The following is a 23,360-nucleotide window of genomic DNA, read 5'->3' as shown; positions in this document are numbered from 1 at the left end:
TCTGTTTTGTCGACAGATGTTTAAGTCTTTTTACATTGCCGACCAACCGATCATGTTTTTCTTCTTACTTGTATTCTAATTTTACACTATTAGTGTCTTGTTCATCTTTAGCCTCACCCTCAAGATTCATCTAAACGAATGGCCAAAACACACACACACACACACACACACACACACAGAGATCTGAGGCGGTTGATTTGGCCATCTATCAGAGGATTGTGATCCCACCTGAATGCGCGAGGCTAAGAATGAATGAGGCCCTTATGGCTCTATTACTAAAGCTTGACTCGGTGCTCGGTGTTGATCCGTCATTGAGGAACGCGAGGAGGAATATGATGACTCAATCCAAAAGAGCTCTAGCTCTTTAAGTTCGATATGATTTTTCTGAAACAAAAATTTTATATGCAGTTATTTTAGTGTATTTTTTTATGCATTTTATTGATGTGATTGGGCTGTATATTACAAAAAAATTGATACAGCTAATCATATCAGTGGAGTGCGCAGAGAGTATATAAAAAGGACTGTAAATCTTTACTACATAGTAGTTTTTCTGGTTTGCTATTTTTGTTTGTCTTTGATTTTATATTGTTTCTTCTTTTTCTGCTAGATTGGACATGTCTAATTTATCGTTTTTTCAACTATTGGTCTACCAAATGTGCTTGACTACTATGCTCGCCAATAATCATTCTTCAAAACCCTAGTGGAGTCGCCAAATGACCACTACATGATCTACATGTGCCCTCCAAGCCGTGTGGCTTTTTGACGCAATGGGGCATTTTTTGACATCCTACCATTGCACACTCGACACAATTGGACTCCTCACCTCTAGATCATTCGTGTCTCAGTCTCTCTACTCCATCACCGTTGGCACATGTAGCTATTTGACTATTTTGGCTCTATTGCTTCGAAAGGCCGCTAGCGACTTAGACTGTCCAATTCAGCTATCTGACTATGTTATAACTTTCCCTAATAGGGAATCTAAGGGAAAAGGATGTGAGGATCTCCGTCAATAATTCTAGCACAAATAGTTGCAGTGCTACTTTCGTAGATGTTGATCACAACAGCATTCGACAAATCCATTAGTTGGATTTTAAAACCGCTATTGCAGCTATCCCTCCTTGATTTGGTCAAGGAACAAGGGCTTGGGTCCAAGTTATGGCCCTTCGTTTATTTTGTTTTTGACTATTGTATGCACTGTTATTTCTGTAAAGGGGTTTTTGTCAGGTCTTACTCTCCCCTCTTATATTCTGTCTTTTAATTCAATGCAAGTTTTCTTTAAAAAAAAAAAAACAAAAAGAAAAAGAAAAAGAAAAAGAAAAAATTGGTTACAGAAAAAATTGGTTTCATTTAATTAGACTTTCTATTTGGCAATATGGTAAGATCGGGTCAATAACTTAATATATAGGTGATGATTTTTCATACTTGAATTGGTATATCTTTTGAAATTAATATTCGATTCAAACTAAGCAATGAATTGATTTTTTTTTTTTTTTTGCTTTCTGTAGGGATATATATTTTGAGTAGGGGTGTCAAATCATATTAACGGGTCGTGTTCGTGTCGTGTCAAATCGTGTTAACGGGTCATATAGGTCAACCCTAACCCGACTCGTTAAGCTTATCGTATCAAAATCTCAAACCCTAACACGACCCATTAACATAACGGGTCGTGTCGTGTCAGCCTATTTTGATCCATTAATAAATATTACGAAATATGTTTTTTTTTATAAGTAAACAAATAAATTAAGAAAATATTACGAAATAGGTTAATACGACACAATACAACTCATTTTAAACTATTTATATAAATGGGTTGAATAGGCCTAAAATTAATCTTTTTAACCTGATTAAATTTAGCATAATTTTATATAAATGTTAAAATTACAATATCTATAAAAATTATAAAACTAATTATAAGTCCAAAACTACAATCCAAATAATAAAATATCGAAATTAAAATTCTAACAATTTTATTTTTAGATATAAGGGTATAATTGTAACTTTAACTTTCTTAACGTGTCATAACGGGTCAAAACGAGTTAACCCGTTAAGCAATCGTGTCTTAACGGGTCAACCCGTTTTGACCCGAACCCATTAAGGCTAAACCCTAACTCGTTATTATCGTGTCGTGTTCGTGTTGGGTTAATGGGTCGTGTGACATATTGCCACCCCTAATTTTGAGGACACTGAACATGTTAGCTTTTCAACTTTCTATTTAGTAATATGGTAAGATCGGGTCCATAAATTGCATTTAAATTCAAAATATTTTGCATACTTGAATTGGTATATTTTTTTAGCAACACGAAATTAATACTCGATTCAAACTAAGAAATGAATTGATTCTTACTCGATTATTTTTTAGAAGGGTAAGGCTACTATGCTGCCCAGCGTTTACCGTTGGGCGTGCCATCCTTTGCAATTTTTTTTTTTCCTTTTGCTTTTTAGAATATGATTCCCTTTCCGGCTGTCCTGTTTCAAGAACCCTCAAGAATCAATACCTTTACCTTGATTTTTTGGTATTAAATCAATTGTTTAAATATGCCAGTTGGGTTCTAGTCTTCTAGATAATTGAGAGCCGGACAGAATAATAATTATTTTACAGACTAGTTTCAATAGATACTTTATAGAGAATGAAGATAAGAGAATTGTCTAAAATACAAAGAAAATATATGTGATGTTCAATTCAAAATTATCAAAATCCGAGAATAATGAAATTAACTCACAAGCCGAGTTATAATAGTTGAAAATCGTCCATATCAGAATTTTATCAAAAATAGTAAAATCCCAATAACCACATAAGAAATAAATACGTAACAAAAGAAATAATTTGCTAAAAATCTGACCTAAATCAGGTTTAGAATTATTTCCTGAACGATAAATGAAATATTATCATAAAGGTAAAAATTAACTAGAAATAGGATTTCAGAGAGAAAAACAATAGATTATAGCCTTGAAAAAGATGCACACTTGAACGTAGTTTGGTGACTACGACGTGCGTGCTGAAAAAAGCTTTACAAATTGAGATTATATATGCAGTTTTTATAGCCAAAATATTATCGAAATGCACCTAAAATTGTCTCGATCACAATTTTCTACCATCTTTGCGCTAATATGTCAATTCAGCGTATTTAATCCATCAATACGCATTCTTAACAACTCGGTGTCAACTTCACAGTTGCACCCATACATGCTATATATTGCCCTATATAATTGAAGGTGGCGCGATCATTTAGGTGAATGTCTCAATCCATCCATCCTTTGGGCGATCATTTTATTTCATTTCCTCCCCCAAATCTCTCTTCCCCAGCTCCAAGTTATCACAGTCCACTCAGATCGATCCCTCTCTAATATGGCTTCCATTACCAAGGAGATTGAGATGGAGATTCTCCCATTCATCCGCATCTACAAGGACGGCTCTTTTGATCGACTCGCGAACTCTCCCATTGTGCCCCCTTCCCTTGATCCAGATCTTGAAACTGGCGTCTCTTCAAAGGACATCGTCATTTCACAGGACCTTCCTATCTCTGCTCGTCTCTACCTCCCAAAACTCGACCAAACCCACCTCCAAAAGCTCCCCATCTTGGTTTACTTCCACGGCGGAGGCTTCTTCTTCGAGTCTGCCTTCTCCCATGACCACCATCGGTACCTCAATAGTTTGGTTGCTCAAGCACAAGCTGTGGCTGTTTCGGTGGAGTATAGGCTTGCTCCTGAGCACCTCCTCCCCATTGCCTACGAAGATTGCTGGGCCGCCCTCCAATGGGTTGCTTCCAACTCCATAAATAGCACTACTGGTTCCGATTGCCAAGAGCCATGGTTGAATCACGCGGACTTTAAACGACTTTTCATTGGTGGAGATAGTGCAGGAGCCAACATCGTGCACAATATGGCCATGCGAGCTGGCGTCGAGAGCTTACCTGGTGAGGTTAAAATTCTAGGAGCCTTTCTTACCCACCCGTACTTCTGGGGTTCAGACGCAATATCAGGGTCCGAGATGGATCAGCCCAGTGCAAGTCACACGATCATGAACAAAGCTGTGCCCAACTTTGTTTGGAACTTTGTATACCCATCTGCACCTGGCGGTATTGATAATGCAATGATCAATCCCACGTTTCCAGGATCGCCGAGCTTGGCTGGACTTGGGTGCTCTCGATTGCTCGTGACTCTGGCCGAGATGGACGTGATGAGGGGTCGAGGTGTTGCTTACTATGATGCAGTCCGGAAAAGCAGCTGGGAAGGAGAAGCTGAGTTGGTTCAAGTGAACGGAGAGGATCACGCTTTTCACATCTTGCATGTTTACAATCAGAGTGCCAAGGATTTGATCAAACGCTTGGCTTCTTTTCTTAAGTAGTTTTTTTTTTTCTTCAATTATGTTTTGGAAGGTGGGACATGGTTTGTTGGTAAAATACACAGTAATAAGATAAAAAGCTAAAATAAAGTTAAAACTACTAATCTTCACATGACTCGAACTAACTTTATGTCTGATCTACACAAGTAATTGAGCTAAAAACTACACCCTCTCTAATCTCCCATGGATGTTTCTTGAGAGAATGTAAAGTTGAACATTCAATATATATAGTTGGTGAACGCTCAAGATTAGATTATGGTGTTGAGCTCAAAGTAAACTATCACGATTTCTGCATTTTTATCCTAAAATACAAAGAAGCCTAATAGACTAGAGCCCTTTTGTTTTGATTTTATCTTACAATTAGTTGAGTGGTCGTTTCCGTTTACAGGACACCGTCATGGTGAGTGCAGATTATTACTAAACTGAATCTGAAATTGCATCTCTCTTGGCAGATGAGAAGGTCCCAATCGGCGTTGGACGGAACACAAAAGTTAGGTGACCGCCCTTGAAAATCAAGTATCCTCCTTAAATCTAGATTTAATCATGTGAGAGAGAATAGTTCTGACCATGTTCGTTATTTTCCTTCGAAGGAATTGTATAATCGACAAGAATGCAAAATGGGGAAAGATGTCATTATCATGAATAAAAGATGTAAGCATGCATGATGCCAATTCTCAGCTAGTCCTTCTGCCTTTTCAAACAACTTTTTTAGAACATAGGAAAGGTACATTCTTTCTTCCTTCAATGAGAACGAGCTTCTTGTCTCGAATGCTCTGTCATTGCAGGGTGTTCAAGAAGCAGCGAGACCAGAAGATGGATTTTACATTCGGTCAGGAATCTCCATTATCCTGGAGAAGGCAACAACAATACAAGATGGCAGTGTCATATAAAGGGATCTCAAGCACTTTCACATGGAAGTTAATTAGGCGATGGGAAAGGAATTTTATGCAGAGGCTATAACTATGGCGAATGAGGGGGATGTGCCACATTTTCATCTCCAAAGAAGCATGCTCTGCATTTAAGATCAGGACATTGCATGCACACTTTGATCACGTAGTAAAAAATGACGACTCAATCCAAAACAAGTACATATATATATATATATAAATATATATGTTAACAAAACAGAATTGGAAAGTTTTTCTCACAGCTTTCATTGTGCTAACAGTAGTCTATATATAGACTTTTACAAGAGGGAATAAAGAATAAGTTTGTTACATGACCGTAGAGAATAACAGAATGCAATGCAATCTGTGAAAGGCTATGTTACATGCTGTGATGGTTCTGCTATTGGTGCAGTGTCTCCTTTATGAGCAATAGAAGCACATACGTTAATATGCCCCCTCGAGTCCAAGGGGGTGTCAACCAAATTGAGACGAGGCTTAAACTTGATGAACTTGTCAGCAACAATGGGTTTGGTTAGAACATCAGCCAGTTGTTCTTTGGAGCTGCAGAAGGCAATCTTTAAGGTGTTGGCTGCTACACGGTCTCGGACAAAGTGGTAATCTATATCCATGTGCTTTGTCTTGGAGTGATAAACTGGATTGGCACATAAATAGGTTGCTCCAAGGTTATCACACCAAAGAGTAGGAGCATGATGCAATGGAAGACCAAGTTCACGAAGTAAGGTTTGAAGCCATAGTAGTTCAGCAGCGGAGGAGGCCAATGATTTGTACTCAGCTTCCGTGGAGGATCGGGCAACAGTTTTCTGCTTCTTGGAACACCATGAGATCAGATGCTTACCAAGAAAGATGCAGAATCCTCCAGTGGACCTCCTGTCGTCGGGACATCCTCCCCAGTCAGCGTCGGAGTAGGCTTGCAAAGTGAAGCTTGAGTGAGAAGCAAAAAAGAGACCCTGGTTGATGGTACCTTTGAGATATCGGAGGATCCGTTTTAGTGCAATCCAGTGTGAGTTTTTCGGTGTGTGCATAAACTGGCAGATCTTGTTTACTGCAAATGATATATCGGGCCTAGTGAATGAAAGGTATTGAAGACCTCCTACTAAGCTTCGATACAAGGATGGATCATCGAAGTCAGGTGTGTCATACTTGGACAACTTGATGGTAGAGGCCATTGGTGAGGTCACGGCTTTGGCATGTAGCATGTTGCTACGAGACAGAAGGTGCTTAATGTACTTTCTTTGAGACAGAAAGACACCATGCTGAGTATAATCAAGTTCAAGTCCTAAGAAAAATGACAGTTGTCCCAAATCACGTACCGGGAAGGCTAGGCTCATGTCGTGAAGTAAGGTATCAACGGCAGAGGTGTTTGATGCAGTGACGACAATGTCGTCGACATAGATGAGAAGGTAAATAAGAGTGTTACCTTGAGTGAGTATGAAAAGGGACGGGTCAGCTTTGGACGGAGTGAAGCCATACTCTGTTAACCATGAACTGAGTTGAGCGAACCACGCTCGTGGCGCTTGTTTAAGGCCGTACAGGGCTTTGGACAGCTTGCATACATGAGTGGGATGTTGTGGACTTACAAATCCTTGAGGCTGTTGCATGAAGACAGTGTCTGTTAATGTGCCATGGAGAAAAGCATTTTCAATGTCAAGTTGCCGTAAGGGCCAGCCGTGAGATACAGCAATGGACAGAACTAGGCGGATTGTGGTGGGCTTCACGACGGGGCTGAAGGTCTCGTGATAATCGACACCGGGCTGTTGATGAAAGCCCTTGGCAACTAGCCGGGCTTTGCGGCGTTGGAAGGAGCCATCTGCATTTGTTTTGGTGCGAAAAACCCATCGACAGCCGAGGATGTTGGAGTTCGGAACAGGTGGAACCAACGTCCAAGTTTGATTGTTGAGGAGGGCAGTGTATTCTTGCTCCATAGCTTGACGCCATTCAGAGTATTTTGAGGCAACCGAATAACTTGAAGGATCATCTGGAACGGTGATGCTGGTGGTGAGACAGTGTCGAGATGGGTACGGTATGGTACCATCGAGGAAGACTTTGGGTCTGGAAGAGTTGGTTTGGGCTCTGGTGATGATCGGGGATCGGGGCGGGATAAGAATTGGTAAGGGACGTACTGGTGAAGGAGAAGGTAAGTTGGTTGTTGGAGGTGAGACGCTGGAGGTTGAAGAAGATGTAGGATTAGTTGGGTTTGGGCTGGACGGAGAATTGGTGGGTTGAGAAGATTGGGGACCTGGGCCGAGAAGGGAAGAAGGGGAATGAGAAGTTGGGGTTGTAGGAAGAGAAGGGTTTGGGACTGGGCCTAAGATGGAGTTGGGAAAAATAGGAAGAGTAGTGATGGACGGGTTATGAGATGAGGAAGAGGTAATGGGCTGGTGATGAGTGAGAGGGAAAGTAGATTCATGAAAGGTGACATTCCGAGAGATGTACATTTTGTGTTGTTTAAAATCAAAACATTTGTAACCTTTGTGGGCCGTGCTGTAGCCCAAGAAAAGACATGGAGTGGAGCGGAAATGTAATTTGTGTGAGAGATAGGGGCGAAGATTAGGAAAACAGAGGCATCCAAAAACCCGGAGAAATTTATAATCAGGGTCAGTTTTGTAAATCATGGAAAAGGGAGATTTGTTGTTAAGAGTTGGGGTCGGGAGGCGATTGATGAGATAAATCGCAGTTTCAAAGGCGTCAGCCCAATAAGAGAAAGGAAGAGAGGCATGGGCCAAAAGAGCAAGCCCAGTTTCAACAATGTGACGGTGCTTGCGTTCAACAAGCCCGTTTTGTTGATGTGTATGAGGGCAAGATAGTCTATGATTGATTCCAAGTGATTGGCACATTGTAGTGATTGGTTTGTATTCCCCACCACCATCAGTTTGAAGATTAATTAGTTTAGTGTTAAAAAGACGTTCAACAAGAGGTAAGAATTTGGTAAATATTTGTATTGCATCAGACTTGAGTTTGATTGGAAATAACCAAGTGTAACGGGTGCAATGATCAACAAAGGAAATGTAATATTTAAAACCCAAACGTGATACATAGGGGGATGGACCCCAAATATCAGAGGAAACTAAAGCTAAGGGCCGATTATATTGGGCCTGACTGGAAGAGAACGGGAGCTGGTGGGCTTTGGCCAGTGGACATTCAGGACACTGAAAAACAGCTTCGGTGGGACAAGAAGACAAGCAGTTGGTGCGTAGAAGTCGACGAACAACAGCAAGAGAGGGGTGTCCCATGCGTCGATGCCATTGAGGAAGGGAGGTAGATTCGCTGAGATGGATAGTTGGGGGAGGAGGACCAGTGCTTGGAAAGACGTAGAGTCCGTCACGGGTTGGTCCGGTGAGGAGGAGGTTCTTGGTCGTTGAGTCCTTCACACAGAAATGGGTTGAGTGAAATTCGAAAAAGCAGTTGTTATCAACACAGAAACGAAGAACAGAAATTAAGTTTTTGGTTATTTGAGGTACATGAAGGAGATTATGTAAACGGAAAGCAGAAGAGGAAGTGGAAAGAGAAGATTCACCAAAATGTTGAATGGGAAGCCCATTACCGTCACCAACACGGATTGTCTCACTTCCAGCATACTGTTCGGATGACAGATTCAGGTTAGACAGGTCATTGGTGATGTGGTGTGTTGCTGCAGAATCTGGGTACCAGATGTTCTCTGAGTGCGCACTTGGTGCAGTGTAGTTGGCAGAAAATTGGTTCGAAACAGAGGAAGGAGCAAGAAAACTGGAGTTAGAATCATATTGGTAGGAATGATTGAACCGATTTCTGCATTGAAGAGCAATGTGACCATACTTGTTACAAACTTGACAAGTAGGTCGATGCATATTGGTTTGCTGAGTACCATTGTTGGGAGAGAATAATCGATTACCACGATTATTAGGTGGGGTTCGTCCTCTACCACGACCTTGTCTGGGATTACGAGAGAAACCACGGCCACGACCATGAGTGGCGGAGGTGAAGTGTGCTGAAAAATCAGAGGAAGATGGGGAAAGTTTGGCTATATGAGTGAGTCGGCTTTCATGGATTAGAAGGAGCTGAAATAAGTCATGAGAATTTAATGGGTCAGCGCGGGTAGTGATGGATGTGAGGAAGGATTCATAAGAAGGACCTAAGCCATTGAGGATGTAGGAGACGAGTTCTTTTTCGGAGATGAAAGTGCCAATGGCAGTGAGAGAATCGGCAAGTAGACGAACTTTGCCAAAGTAAGCCGTAATGGATTGGTCACCTCGATAGAGGTTAGTGAGCTGAAATCGAAGTTGGAATTCTTGAGCTTGGGATTGAGAGGAGAACATGGAGACTATAGAGTTCCATAATTCTCGAGCAGTAGTGGAGGAGAGAACATGACCTAAAATGGAGTCCGAGAGAGAGGAGAAAAGAACACTGAGTACTAGTTGATCAGTGCGTTTCCAGAGAGAGTAAGCGGGGTTGGGTGTGGGAGGGGAAGTGGCAGAATCGAAGATGAATTCAGGTGGTTTAAGATGAGTGCCATCAACGTAGCCATATAAATCCTGACCACGAAGATAGGCAGAAGTCTGGACTTTCCAGAGTAGGTAGTTCTCAGTAGTGAGCTTAGTGGTGACTATATGGGAAAAGGACGCGGTGATGGAGGGTGGGGTCATGGATTCAGTGAGGGAGGAAGAAGAAGAAGAAGAGGCCATGGATTCGATGAGACTAGTGGAGTCGTGTGGCTCGTGATACCATGTTAACAAAACAGAATTGGAAAGTTTTTCTCACAGCTTTCATTGTGCTAACAGTAGTCTATATATAGACTTTTACAAGAGGGAATAAAGAATAAGTTTGTTACATGACCGTAGAGAATAACAGAATGCAATGCAATCTGTGAAAGGCTATGTTACATGCTGTGATGGTTCTGCTATTGGTGCAGTGTCTCCTTTATGAGCAATAGAAGCACATACGTTAATAATATAAACGCCTTCAAGTACTTTATTTAAAATATACAAAAGATTTGATTTATAAAATTTAAATTTTATAATTTATCTTTTAAATTAAATTATGCCATATAAACTTTACTAAATATACACATAGACTTGAAAATATAATTTATTTTTCATTTTATTTAAAAGTAATTGGTAAATTTTTGAGCCAGATCGATGCAGCCAAACAGAAAGCCGTGGATTGAACGTACGTAATGATCAAACCCTAGTAATGGTGCGCGTATTCGGCCTCTGAAACTAATTTACTCATTTGGCAAACGGTCACAATGCGCTGTTCGTGTTCATTAAGCTTGATGATGAGACCATCCATGTCTCAGCTCATGACACTAGTCGGCCAACAAAAAATAACGTCTTTTCGCTGTTTTCACTCGCATGGAAATAATTTGCCAGAAGATTTAATTCGTAGGATTCCGGCCGAAACCTTAATTCTGATGATCAGAATTATGTCGTATATATCATATAATGTACTACTTACCAATTAGAAAAATGCTACTCTCACAGACAAATGGGTCTCGATTGGGTCTTCGGTCTTGATTAATTTTTTTTTTTTAACTTATTGATTAAGAAAGTGCTTTTTTAGTAATATAGTTATAAGAGAAACGAATTTTAACTACTAAAATTTTGCAATCAAAAGGATTATTTTCGACGAAAACGAGTTGTGAATATTTTTTTAAAAAAAAATTAAAAATATAAAAAAATGAAAGAAAAAAATCAAAAAAATTAAAAAAATTTTGTTCTTCTCAGGACAAATGTATACCGTAGCACTGCTCTACCAATTAATTAGCGAGAAAGTTCAAGAGGAAGTTAATTAATACGCTTCATAGTTTTTTTTTTTTTAATTTTTTTTAAAGGGAAAAGAAGGGAATAAATCAGATGTTCTAGAACATCTAATGATTTTACCACATAGAATATTTATTCAAACCTCACTCGTTTAGTTTGAAAATATTAAGTTGAAGTTTTATACCCAAGATAATGTTGTAATTAAGCATCTCTACGTATAAAAAATAACCATGAAAGCAAGTATTTTTAATTATTATTATTATTATTTTTGCCAAACTTTAAAATGTTATTCGTTGTAAAAGGGGATGACAACGTACGTCCCTGTTTCACTGAATTGTATAAGCCTCTAGATATATAAGTGGTCTGCTAACCACTTAACCGTCTGATCCCACTCACAACCATTTTAACTCATTCAACTACTGCATATGCATGCATGCACACCCAGTCACTAGAATCACGCCCACATCAGCCACTGAACAATCATACGAACTCAGCCAACATCACCCAAAACCATCATGGTCAAGCAAGTGGCAGTTTACATCAGTCATCAAGAAGCAAGAAGGGGCGCGGCAGCTTGGTGTCTAGGATCTCGACCGAGAACCCTATCACCCTTGCCATCCGATTGTTGAAATGAAATCTCTGTCGCGCTGTCTAGTTTGTGGGTTTTGGTTCTTGTCTATCTTAGTAATGGTTCTCGTCCTCTGTGTTGTGTACTGTGTTCTATCGTGTCTGTCAAGAATGCTAAGGTGTTGAGAACATTGTTTTTAAAATCGTACCGTACCGGCCGGTACGGCCGGTATATTCCATACCGGCCACCGGACCGGTACAGAAATTCTTATATTTCGTACCGGTTCAAATACCGGCCGTACCGGCCGATATTTCGGCCTGTACCGACCGGTATTTCGGTCCCGATTTTTTTTTTTCATTTTTTCAAACTACAAATTCATATTTTTACTCCCAATTTAGACTAAACTATTTATAATTTATATAGATATATGTATTTATGTATAATTTATTTGTATATAAATTATTATTTTGAAATATAATTAATATATATATTTATATATATAATTTATTTATATATCGACTATTCCGAAACGGTACACGAAACGGTACCGGTATCGAAATATTTTGTTCTAGTGCCTTGACCGGTACGGCATCCGGTACGGTATTCAAAATATTGGTTGAGAAATTGGCAGAGGGAGTCGAAGACGGCTTGCGAAGAATGGGATTATCTAATGGAGAAACTTCACAATCTTCCAACAGGAAAAACTTACTTGTAAGAACAAGTGTGTATTAATATGTAAATTAATTTAATGTGATTAATTAAAAAATAAATTTTATTAAAAATAATATTAATTTAAATTTTAAATATGAAGAAATTAATATTAATATGTAAATTAATACATAATTTTAGTCCTACGTTGCAAAACTTTAAATATAAAATAAGTTTAAAATTATCAATTTATCAGACGAAAATTTAAAGGCAGAAAAAATAAATAAGAAATGGAAGGCAAAACAGGCAGAAAAGTTGTACGACAGCTGCCTCCTTATTGGTATTAATAATATAAAATTTAATCTAGTATAAACACGTAGATTTTCTTTTGCAATCGTGTCACCAAATCTAATTTTGTAAAACTGTAGAAGCTGCAATCGTGTGACAAAATGAAAGGGTGAAATCAGTATTTAAGTTTAGGTGGTGGATCCGTCTCAATCCATCCATTCTTTGGGTGACAATTTTTTCATTTCCTCCCCTAACTCTCTTTTCCCTAGCTTCCAATATCACAATTAATCCCCTCGTTTATTAATCCCTGGCGCACTATTAATATGGCTTCCATGATCGACAAGGAGGTAGAGATGGAGATCCTCCGATTCATCCGCATCTACAAGGATGGCTCTATTGATCGACTCCTGGGCTCTCCCCGTGTACCCCCTTCGCCCGATGATCAAGATCCTGAAACTTGTGTCTCTTCAAAGGACATCATCATTTCACAGGATCCCACCATCTCTGCTCGTCTCTACCTCCCAAAACTCGACCAAGCCCACCTCCAGAGACTCCCCATCTTGGTCTACTTCCACGGCGGAGGATTCTTCTTCGAGTCTGCCTTCTCCCGAGATCACCAGCGGTTCCTCAACAGTTTGGTTGCTCAAGCACAAGTTGTGGCCATTTCGGTGGAGTATAGGCTGGCTCCTGAGCACCTCCTTCCCATTTGTTATGAAGATTGCTGGGCCGCACTCCAATGGGTTGCTTCCAACTCCATAGATAGCACTGTTGGTACCAATTACAGAGAGCCATGGCTGAGTCATGGTGACTTTAAACGATTTTTCATTGGTGGAGATAGTGCAGGAGCCAACATCGTTCACAATATGGCCATTCGAGCCGGCGTTGAGAGCTTACCTGGTGACGTTAAAATTGTAGGAGCTTTTCTTAACCACCCTTATTTTTGGAGTTCAAATGCAATATCAGAGTTGTCGGAGATGGGTCAGCTCAGGGCAAGTCACGTCGACGAATTAGCTTTGCCCAGTTTAGTTTGGAACTTTGTATACCCATCTGCACCTGGTGGTATTGATAATCCAATGATAAATCCAACGGCTCCGGGAGCACCGAGCTTGGCTGGACTTGGGTGTTCACGGTTGCTCGTGACTGTGGCCGAGATGGATGTGATGAGGAATCGAGCTCTTGCTTACTATGATGCAGTTCAGAAAAGCAACTGGGAAGGAGAAGTTGAGTTGGTTCGAGTGGATGGAGAGGATCACGCCTTTCAAATCTTGAATCTTGACACTCAAAATGCCAAGAATTTGGTCAAACGCTTGGCTTCTTTCCTTAATTAGTTTTTTTTTTTTTTTTTTTTGGGTGAGGTGGGAGGCTTGTTGGTGAAATACACAAAGTAATAAGATAAAACTTATAATAAAATAAAAATTTAAACAAAATTTGTTTGGATTAAATATATTTCACTAATAAATAATCATGACGCATTTTATATTTTTTACAATGAATTTAAATAATGTAAAAATTCATAATGATACTACTAACTGCATAATGGTTGAGCCCACTTGTTAATTAGCAAGAGGATGAGCCACAATTGTCAATAACGATTAAGGGCCTATCTGGGATTGATGTAAAAGATCTAAAAAGTGTGGTAGAATGGTTTAAAGTGCTTAAATGATAAAATTTATCCGTTTGGTAGTTTTGCAATACTTCTAAATTAAGAAAAAGTAAAAACTACGTTTTAAAAAAAGTATCAAAATGATGTTTTTTATCAAAAATACTTCAGAAAAAATAATCTATATTTTACCGTATTATGTACATTACAAAATGACTCTCATTATTTTAATACAATAAAAACTTTGCCGATCTATATTTTTTATTATTCTCGTAAAATCTATTAAAAATTTTGTCTATCAATATTTTTCATTCTTATCTTATCACTTATACATTGTTGAAGAGATTTTCTTTTTCATTATAATTACTGAAAAATTTATTACACTTTTGTTATTATTTTATTATAATATTTGATTTTTATCAAGTACATGCCTTTTTATGCCATTTTTATATCAAAAAGTAATTTTTTAATTTGTTTCTAAATAAATCTAATATATTTGAAAGTGCTTTAAATGTATGAATTCTAAACAATAAATAACCTTTTAATAATAGAGTTTAATGTATTAAGCTTTTAGCTATAAGTCTTAAGTTAAAAGTAATATTTTTTTTCACAATCTCAAACATGAACTAAGGCAGCCACTAGCTCGATCGACAAGCCGCTAGCTAATTGATAATAATTTAGACCAAAACTGAAGAGATCAGGAGTGGCAACGTGCAATTAATGAAATAAAATGGTTCAAAAGATTTGAAAGGAAAGTGGACAAGCAAAACGTCAGCCAGCCAATGCTAATTGATAACGCAAGACTCATTCAAATTTCTTTTTCTTAAAAGGAAGCAAACTTAAATGCACGATCAAAGAAGATTTAATATAAGGTGCTTTATATACCAAAGTAAAGTTCATCAAGTAAAATTAAATTAAGTTTTGTTAGATAAAGTAAATTTACGTATTAATATTATTACATTTATATTTAAAATTTAAAGTAGCACGATTTTTATTAAAATTTAACTTTTTAACCAATCACGTTAGATGAGTGAGCGTATTAATGTGTAGAATTACTTACAACTATATTTTTTTAGTTAAATTATTGGCTATTTTTTTTTAAAGAAGAATCACAAATTTATATACATATATATATTTTTTTGGATACACAAGAGGGGATCAAACTCATAATCTTTATTTTGGAAATGTGGGTCTTATGCCATCAGGCCACATGCTCTTGACAGTACATATGACTCTTTGAATGAAAAGAAGTGAATGGTAAAACATAACTAAATTAGAAAATCTCATATAAATGCTATATTTATTTATTACTTATATAAATCAACATAAATTACTCCCAATAAAACACTCTTAATGCATACGTACTTGCGACTTGCACTTCAAACGTTTTTATTTTTTTAAAAAATTTAAAATATAAAAAAATGAATAAAAAAATTAAAAAAATTTTGTTCTTCTCAGGACAAATGTATACTGTAGCACTGCTCTACCAATTAATTAGCGAGAAAGTTCAAGAGGAAGTTAATTAATACGCTTCATAGTTTTTTTTTTTTTTTAGAGGGAAAAGAAGGGAATAAATCAGATGTTGTAGAACATCTAATGATTTTATCACATAGATTATTTATTCAAACCTCACTCGTTTAGTTTGAAAATATTAAGTTGAAGTTTTATACCCAAGATCATGTTGTAATTAAGCATCTCTACGTATAGAAAATAACCATGAAAGCAAGTATTTTTAATTATTATTATTATTATTTTTTGCCAAACTTCAAAATGGGTTATTCGTTGTAAAAGGGAATGACAACGTCCGTCCCCTTTTCACTGAATTGTATAAGCGTATATATATATATATATATATATATATATATATATATATGTATATATATTTAAAAAAAATGGATTTTTGTTAGAAGAAAAATCAGTTCGGTAATAAGTTATTTTTAATTTAAACAAATACAGAAATTTATAAAAAAATATTTGTTTTAACTTTTATCCAATTCAGTCAAAAAGGATTGTTAATTGGCCAGTGATCATCATGATGATGAGATTCTTACTGGAAGAGTAATTGGAGGATAAATTATATTTGCATTGTATAGAGTACGTAAGTGTTGAATATATGGTTTTAAGTTTTATGTAATTATATATCTATATATGAATTTTGATGATAATAAATGAATTCAAAGAATAAAGAAGTTTCAAACTCAAGTTGTCTATACAATAGAGTCAAGCACACCAAGGAGACAAGCAAGAGTAAGAAGGGAACATGTTCACATTAAAGTTATAGAGTAATATTGTAAATCTCTTTAAAATTTGAAATTATGATTAATGCTCAAAATTAATATTTTATCATAAAACATTAAAATACATTTTCTACATGTGCACATATATTTTTGAAAATTAAATTTGAAAATTTTGAAAGATGATTGATTGTCATCTTTTACATGTGCATGCCTTGATTAAAGGGTTGAATTTTGAAAATATTAAAAATGATTGATTGTCATCTTTCACATGTGCATGTTTTATTTGAATTTTTTCAAAAGTGATTGATACTTTTTTTGACTTATGCAAAAGGTAGATGATTTTGTTTGAAATATTTGAAAAGTAAAGTGCGCTCCTTTTATCATATGCAAAAAGTAAAAGATTAGGTTTGAATTTTTTGAAAAGTAAAGTGTGCTCCTTTTGTCATATGCAAAAAGTAAAAGATTAGATTTGATTTGTTTGAAAAAAAAAAGTGTGCTCCTTTTGTTATATGCCAAAAGTAAAATATTAGGTTTGAAATTTTTGAAAAATGAATGATGTTGTCTTTGACAATTGAAAAAGAAGAACCTTTTATTTGAATTTTTTGAAAAAGTGAATGATGTTGTCTTTGACACGTGAATCTTTTTTAATTTGAATATGAAGTCTCATATGCCTATAAATAGATCATTTGAGAGTTTCACATTCACAATATCCAGAGCATACAACATTCATTCAAAGCTTTCATTCTCTCTTATCTAAGCATTGAGCCTTAATCCTTGTTCATTTCGAGAGATATAGTTTGCGCTGTATTGTTCTTATTTCATTAATTGATGAGTGTTTTCTGATAACCTACCTACTATCAGCTCTTGTATCAGAAAAATGGTGTGTATAACTCTTGTGCGTGTAGAAAGTGTTTTACATGGGGAATAGTTGAATCACCACGTGTAAGGTGATTGCAAGTGTAGAGGGTGTTCTACACGGATCCTTTATAGCGGTGTTGTTCAAAGGTGTAATATGTTTCTATCTTCACCTGAAAGAGGTTAAATAGTGAATTTGGGGATCCTTAAGGGATAGCTTGAGGCGAGGACGTAGGCAGTGGGGTTGAACCTCGTTAACATACTGAATTTGCTTCTCTCTTACCCTTACTCCTTATATTTATTACTGTTTCATATTTTGTTTATATTTTATATTGTATATTTGATTTATAATTGTTATTTTTTTAATACAACTCAATTCACCCCCCCTCTTGTGCCAGTCATCTAGGCAACAATTGGTATCAGAGCTAAGAGCTCTATTATAAGATTAACTATCTTTTGAGTTAAGATCTTATGGCTAATATTGCAGTTTCATTTGGTGAAAGTCAATCTAGCAGTCGGTCTCCACTCTTTTGTGGAGATAATTACTCATTCTGGAAAGTTAGAATGAGAATATTCCTTCAGGCTCAAGGTCGAGAAATCTGGAAATGTATTGTAAATGGACCTTATATTCCAACAAAAGTGGTTGATGGAGTAAAGGTCAAAAAGGAAGAAGAAGAGTTTGATCGTGAAGACGATAGACTTTATACTTTGAATTTAACTGCTAAGAATTTATTATTTAATGCTCTCAATGGAAATGAGTTTAATAGAATAATGACTTGTGCTACGGCAAAAGAAATTTGGGATAATTTGGAAGTTACTTATGAGGAAAATGAAGATAAAGATGAAGAAGTTGTGATGATAACAAAAAGAATTCAGAGGTTTTTAAAGAAAAATAAAACTCCTCCAAGGAAATCCTTCAAAAAGTTTTCCAAAAAAGATTCAGGTAAAAATGACACTTTAATTTGTTATAAATGCAATAAGCCTGGTCATATCAAACCAGATTGTCCTCTGCTAAAGAAAGATCGAAACAAGGGCAATAAATCAATGAAAGCTACATGTGATGATGATTCAAGTAGTTCAGATAGTGAAGCAAGTAATGGAGAATCAGCAAATCTTTATCTTATGGCTAAAGATGACATTGAGGTAACAAATCTTGATAATATTGAAGATCCTTCATATGAAAAATTGCAAAATGTTTTAAAAGAAGTATATGAGGAATTTGAAAAATTGGGTATCAAGTACATTGTTTTGAAAAGGAAAAATTCTTTTTTAACAAATGAAATTGATATTTTAAGAAAAGAAAGTATCATTTTAAAAGATGAAAATCTTGAATTGAATAAGAAGAAAACTGATTTAGAAAATATTGTTGAAAACTTTACGAATAAAAAAAGAAATTTTGAAAAACTTCTTGGTAGTCAAAGATGTGTTTTTGACAAGGCAGGTTTGAGATATATGCCAAAACAAAAATACAAATCTTATAAAAATTTCTTTGATAATCCTTCTACATCAAAGACTAATATTCAAAATTCTTTTCATAAAAATAATTTTGTCAAAAAAAGATATTATTATAATCATTCAAGTTTTTCATATATGTCAAATGTTATTTGTAATTTTTGTAATAGAAATGGTTATAATTATCATACTTGTCCTATTAGAAGAAATCATACAATGACTATTAGGGCCATATGGGTACCTAAAAATCTTGTTTCTTATAATACTAATAAATAAAGGACCCAAAAAACTTGGGTACCAAGAAAAATCATTTTAATTATTTTTATAGGTATGTATGAAGTCATCCACAAACAAAAACAAGTGGTTTTTAGATAGTGGATGTTCAAGACACATTACGGGTGACAAGACTAAGTTCTTTGATTTTAGATCTAAAAAAGAAGGACACGTGACATTTAGAGACAACTCGAAAGGGAATATCGTGGGAATATGTAAAATTGGTAATGAATCTTCTCTCATAATTGAAGATGTTTTACTTGTTGAAGGTCTAAAACATAATCTTTTGAATATAAGTCAATTATGTGATAAAGGATTTACAGTTACTTTCAAAATGAATAAGTGCATTATTTTGAATGATCATGATTGTAATATTTGTTTTATTGCTTTTAGAAGTAATAATGTTTATACAATCGATTTTGAAGAAATTACCTCACAAGATACTATTTATTTTTCAGTTCAAAATGAAACTAGTTGGCTATGACATAGAAGATTATGTCATGCTAACATGGAACTTATTTCCAAACTTTCAAAAAATGATATTGTGAGAGGTTTACCAAAAACAAATTTTCTTAAAGATAAAATTTGTGATGCATGCCAATTTGGTAAACAAACAAAAACTTCTTTTAAAACCAAGAAACATATTTTCACTACTAGACCATTGCAACTGATACATATGGATCTTTTTGGACCAAATAGAGTTGCAAATCTAGGAGGAAAATATTATGCATTTGTTATTGTTGATGATTTCTCTAGATATACTTAGGTTATCTTTCTTGCTCATAAAGATGAGGCACATAATGCCTTTACCAATTTATATAAGAGAATTCAAAATGAAAATGACTATACTATTTCAAGTATCCGAAGTGATAGGGGAAAAGAGTTTGTTAATAAAATTATTGAAACATTTTGTGATGAAAATGGTTTTGTGCATAATTTTTCTGCTTCTCGAACTCCTCAACAAAATGGGGTAGTAGAGAGGAAAAATAGATCTCTTCAAGAGATGGCAAGAACAATACTCAATGAGAACAACTTGCCTAGTTATTTTTGGGCCGAAGCGGTAAGTACTACATATTATGTTATAAATAGAGTTATGCTAAGGTATAAGTTAGATAAAACCCCTATGAGCTTTGGAATGAGAAAAAGTCCAACATTCGTTACTTTCATGTATTTGGATGCAAATATTTTATTTTGAACGACAGGGATAATTTAGGCAAGTTTGATGCAAAATCTGATGAAGGTATCTTTCTCGGGTATTCCATTAATAGTAAAGCTTATAGAGTATTCAATAAAAAGACTTTGACTGTATAAGAATCTATGCATGTAGTATTTGATGAATCTAATTCTCCACTCTCCAAGAAATTTATTGATGAAGAAACAGGAGGTATAAATAACACGTAAAGTCTCAATCTCAACAAAGAGAAAACAATAGAGGAAGTTCAACATGGAGCCATCAGGAAAGATCATCAAAATTTAATACAAGATGCAACCAAACAGTGAAAATTTGTGAAAGATCATCCAGTGGAACAAATTTTGGAAGAACCTTCACGAGGTGTAAGTACTCGATCATCTCTTAGAAATATTTGCAATCATACTGCTTTTCTATCTCAAATTGAATCCAAAAATATTGATGACTCACTTCTTGATGAATCTTGGATTCTAGCTATGCAAGAAGAGTTGAATCAATTTGAAAGAAATGATATTTGAACACTTGTTCCTTGACCCAAAAATCATACTATTATTGGAACAAAATGGGTTTTTAGAAATAAGAAAGATAAGTCCGGAGTCATTATTAGAAATAAGGTTCGATTTGTAGCTCAAGGTTTTAATCAAGAAGAAGGAATCGATTATGATGAGACATATGCACCAGTCGCAAGATTAGAAGCTATTCGAATGCTACTTGCATATGTTTGTTATAAAGATTTCAAATTTTTTCAAATGGATGTTAAAAGTGCTTTCTTAAATGGTTTTATAAATGAAGAGGTATATGTTGAGCAACCTCTAGGTTTTGAAAATCATATTTTCCAAAATCATGTTTTCAAATTCACAAAAGCACTATATGGATTTAAACAAGCTCCTAGACCTTGGTACGAGAGACTCAGTGGTTTCTTGATTGAAAAAAGTTTTTCAAGAGGAAAAATAAACACAACTCTTTTTATTAAATATGAAAATAATGATATTCTTTTGATTCAGATTTATGTTGATGATATAATATTCGGTGCTATTAATGAAAATATGTGTCAAGTTTTTGCTAAGACTAAACAGGAAGAATTTGAGATGAGTATGATGGGAGAACTTACATTCTTTCTCGGATTACAAATTAAGCAAGCAAAAAGTGAGATATTCATCAATCAATCAAAATATATTAAGGAATTACTGAAGAAGTTTGGGATGGAAAGTGCTAAGGAAATTGGAACACTAATGAGCCCATCAACTAAACTTGATAAAGATGAATTCGGTAAGTCAGTTGACTCGAAAATATATCGAGGTATGATTGGTAGCTTATTATATTTAACATCTAGTAGACCAGATATTATGTTTAGTGTGTGCTTATGTGCACGCTTTCAATTATCTTTAAAAGAATCACATTTAATTGCAGTTAAGCGTTTTCTTAGATATCTTAGTGGTACAATTAACCTAGAGTTATGGTACCCTAAGCACACATTTTTCGATCTAATCAGCTACACAGATGCAGATTATGCTGGCTGTAAAATAGATCAAAAAAGCACTAGTGAAACATGCCATTTCTGAGGTCATGTACTAGTTTCCTGGTTTAGTAAAAAATAAAATTATGTTGCACTATCTACTGCTGAGGCAAAATATGTTGTTGCGGGTAGTTGTTGTGCTCAAGTTCTCTATATGAAGCAACAACTTGAAGATTTTAAACTCATGTATAATCACATTCCAATCAGATGTGATAATACAAGTACTATAAATCTTTCAAAGAACCCAATACAACATTCTAGAACTAAGCATATTGAAATAAGATATCATTTTCTTCAAGATCATGTGCAGAAAGACGATATAATACTAGAGTTTACAAACACATACGATCAGTTAGCAGATATTTTCACAAAACCTTTACCAGAAGATAGATTATGTATGATCAGAAGAGAAATAAGTATGATTGATGCTATAAATATCTCTTAAAAGATAGACCAGAGTCAATAAAAATAGAGATATATTTTTTAAATACTTTTTACATAAACTTGAGATTCTTAACCTCATGTTTGAGACGCTCATTCTCTTCATATAATATCATGTCATTCTTATCCATGGGAACCGGCAAGCGGAATGAAGAATCTAATAAAGATTTCAACTGTTTATTCTTCTGCCGAATGATTCATTCCCTTGTGTGAGACTCTTGAATAATTCGTTTAAGTGTAACAATTTGTTCTTTGAGCTTTTCAACTTCATGATTTTTGGCTTATAGCCGCTGGGAAAAATCAATAATAGAGAAAGAATAGCGAGTCCCAAGACTCACCAAGTCATAGATAGCATCAGAATCTGACTTATTAGTCAGATTATTATTTTTTTGCTGCAACATGGCACCAATGGCAGCTGCAGAAAGGACAGGAGGTTGAGTTGCAGAATGTCTCATAGATGGATCTAGAGAAATGTTAGAAGAATGAGCCATTGAGAAAAGAATAGAAGGTTTAAAACGAGAATGTTGAATGAATGCAGATGAGTTATAGAGATGAGAAGAAAACTTGATGCGGATTGGATGAACTTTAAGACTGATTTTATAAAGATAGCATAAAGAACCAGACGAGCTATCATCCAAGTCAAAGAGTAACGTGATTTTTTTTCCGATCGGTGAAAATAACATTTTTTTAGAAACTTGGAGCCTTCAATCTCGTTTGTCAACAATATCATGCAATTTTTTTTCAAATCTCTAGCCACACTTGTCGGGTCACGGACGGATCTAATTTTTTTTCAATTATCTACAGTTTCTACTAACGCACCGTTTTTTTCAGTACATTTACTTGTTGCGGATCATTTTTTATGATGCAAAAAGGGGGAGAAGTGTTAGACTAGAACATTAACATTGTTTGAATTGCTAAACTTATTATATATGCTTGAAATTATATTTATACTTTTACTTGAAAAACTAACGCACATTCTCAGGCGGAGCTTAAGTATTAATACAGGCTTCAGCTTCTATCAAGTAGTTGTCATCATCAAAAAGGGGGAGATTGTTGAACCCAAGGTTTTAAGTTTTGTGTAATTATATATCTACACATGAATTTTGATGATAACAAATGAATTTAAAAAATAAAGAAGTCTCAAGCTCAAGTTATCTACACAATGGAGTCAAGCACATCAAGGATACAAGCATGAGCAAGAAGGGAACAAATTCACATTAAAGTTATAGAGTAATGTTGTAAATCTTTTCAAAATTCGAAATTAAGATTAATGCTCAAAATTAATATTTTATCATAAAGCATTAAAAT

The 23,360-nt window shown here is 35.4% G+C and overlaps 2 protein-coding genes across 2 annotated transcripts; both read left to right on the top strand.

Annotated features, from left to right (window-relative positions):
• The first annotated feature begins 3,165 nt into the window (after window positions 1–3,165).
• Window positions 3,166–4,965, top strand: LOC122302905 (2-hydroxyisoflavanone dehydratase-like). The gene has a single exon (XM_043114374.1). The coding sequence runs from the start codon at window positions 3,347–3,349 to the stop codon at window positions 4,343–4,345; it is 999 nt and encodes a 332-aa protein (XP_042970308.1). The 5' UTR covers window positions 3,166–3,346; the 3' UTR covers window positions 4,346–4,965.
• A 7,740-nt stretch (window positions 4,966–12,705) lies between these two features.
• Window positions 12,706–13,916, top strand: LOC122275022 (2-hydroxyisoflavanone dehydratase-like). The gene has a single exon (XM_043083929.1). It carries the CDS (start codon window positions 12,813–12,815, stop codon window positions 13,815–13,817), a length of 1,005 nt encoding a protein of 334 aa, XP_042939863.1. The 5' UTR covers window positions 12,706–12,812; the 3' UTR covers window positions 13,818–13,916.
• The last annotated feature ends 9,444 nt before the right edge of the window (window positions 13,917–23,360 follow it).

Source organism: Carya illinoinensis, chromosome 1 (assembly GCF_018687715.1).
Source record: "Carya illinoinensis cultivar Pawnee chromosome 1, C.illinoinensisPawnee_v1, whole genome shotgun sequence".
In the NCBI taxonomy this organism is placed as follows: domain Eukaryota; kingdom Viridiplantae; phylum Streptophyta; class Magnoliopsida; order Fagales; family Juglandaceae; genus Carya; species Carya illinoinensis.
Note: the sequence above shows the minus strand (reverse complement) of the source record. Positions and strands in the feature narration are given on the sequence as shown.

Bases quoted from the DNA above. Each gene is read 5' to 3' on its own strand.
- LOC122275022 (XM_043083929.1), top strand. From the start codon at position 12,813: ATGGCTTCCATGATCGACAAGGAGGTAGAGATGGAGATCCTCCGATTC.
- LOC122302905 (XM_043114374.1), top strand. From the start codon at position 3,347: ATGGCTTCCATTACCAAGGAGATTGAGATGGAGATTCTCCCATTCATC.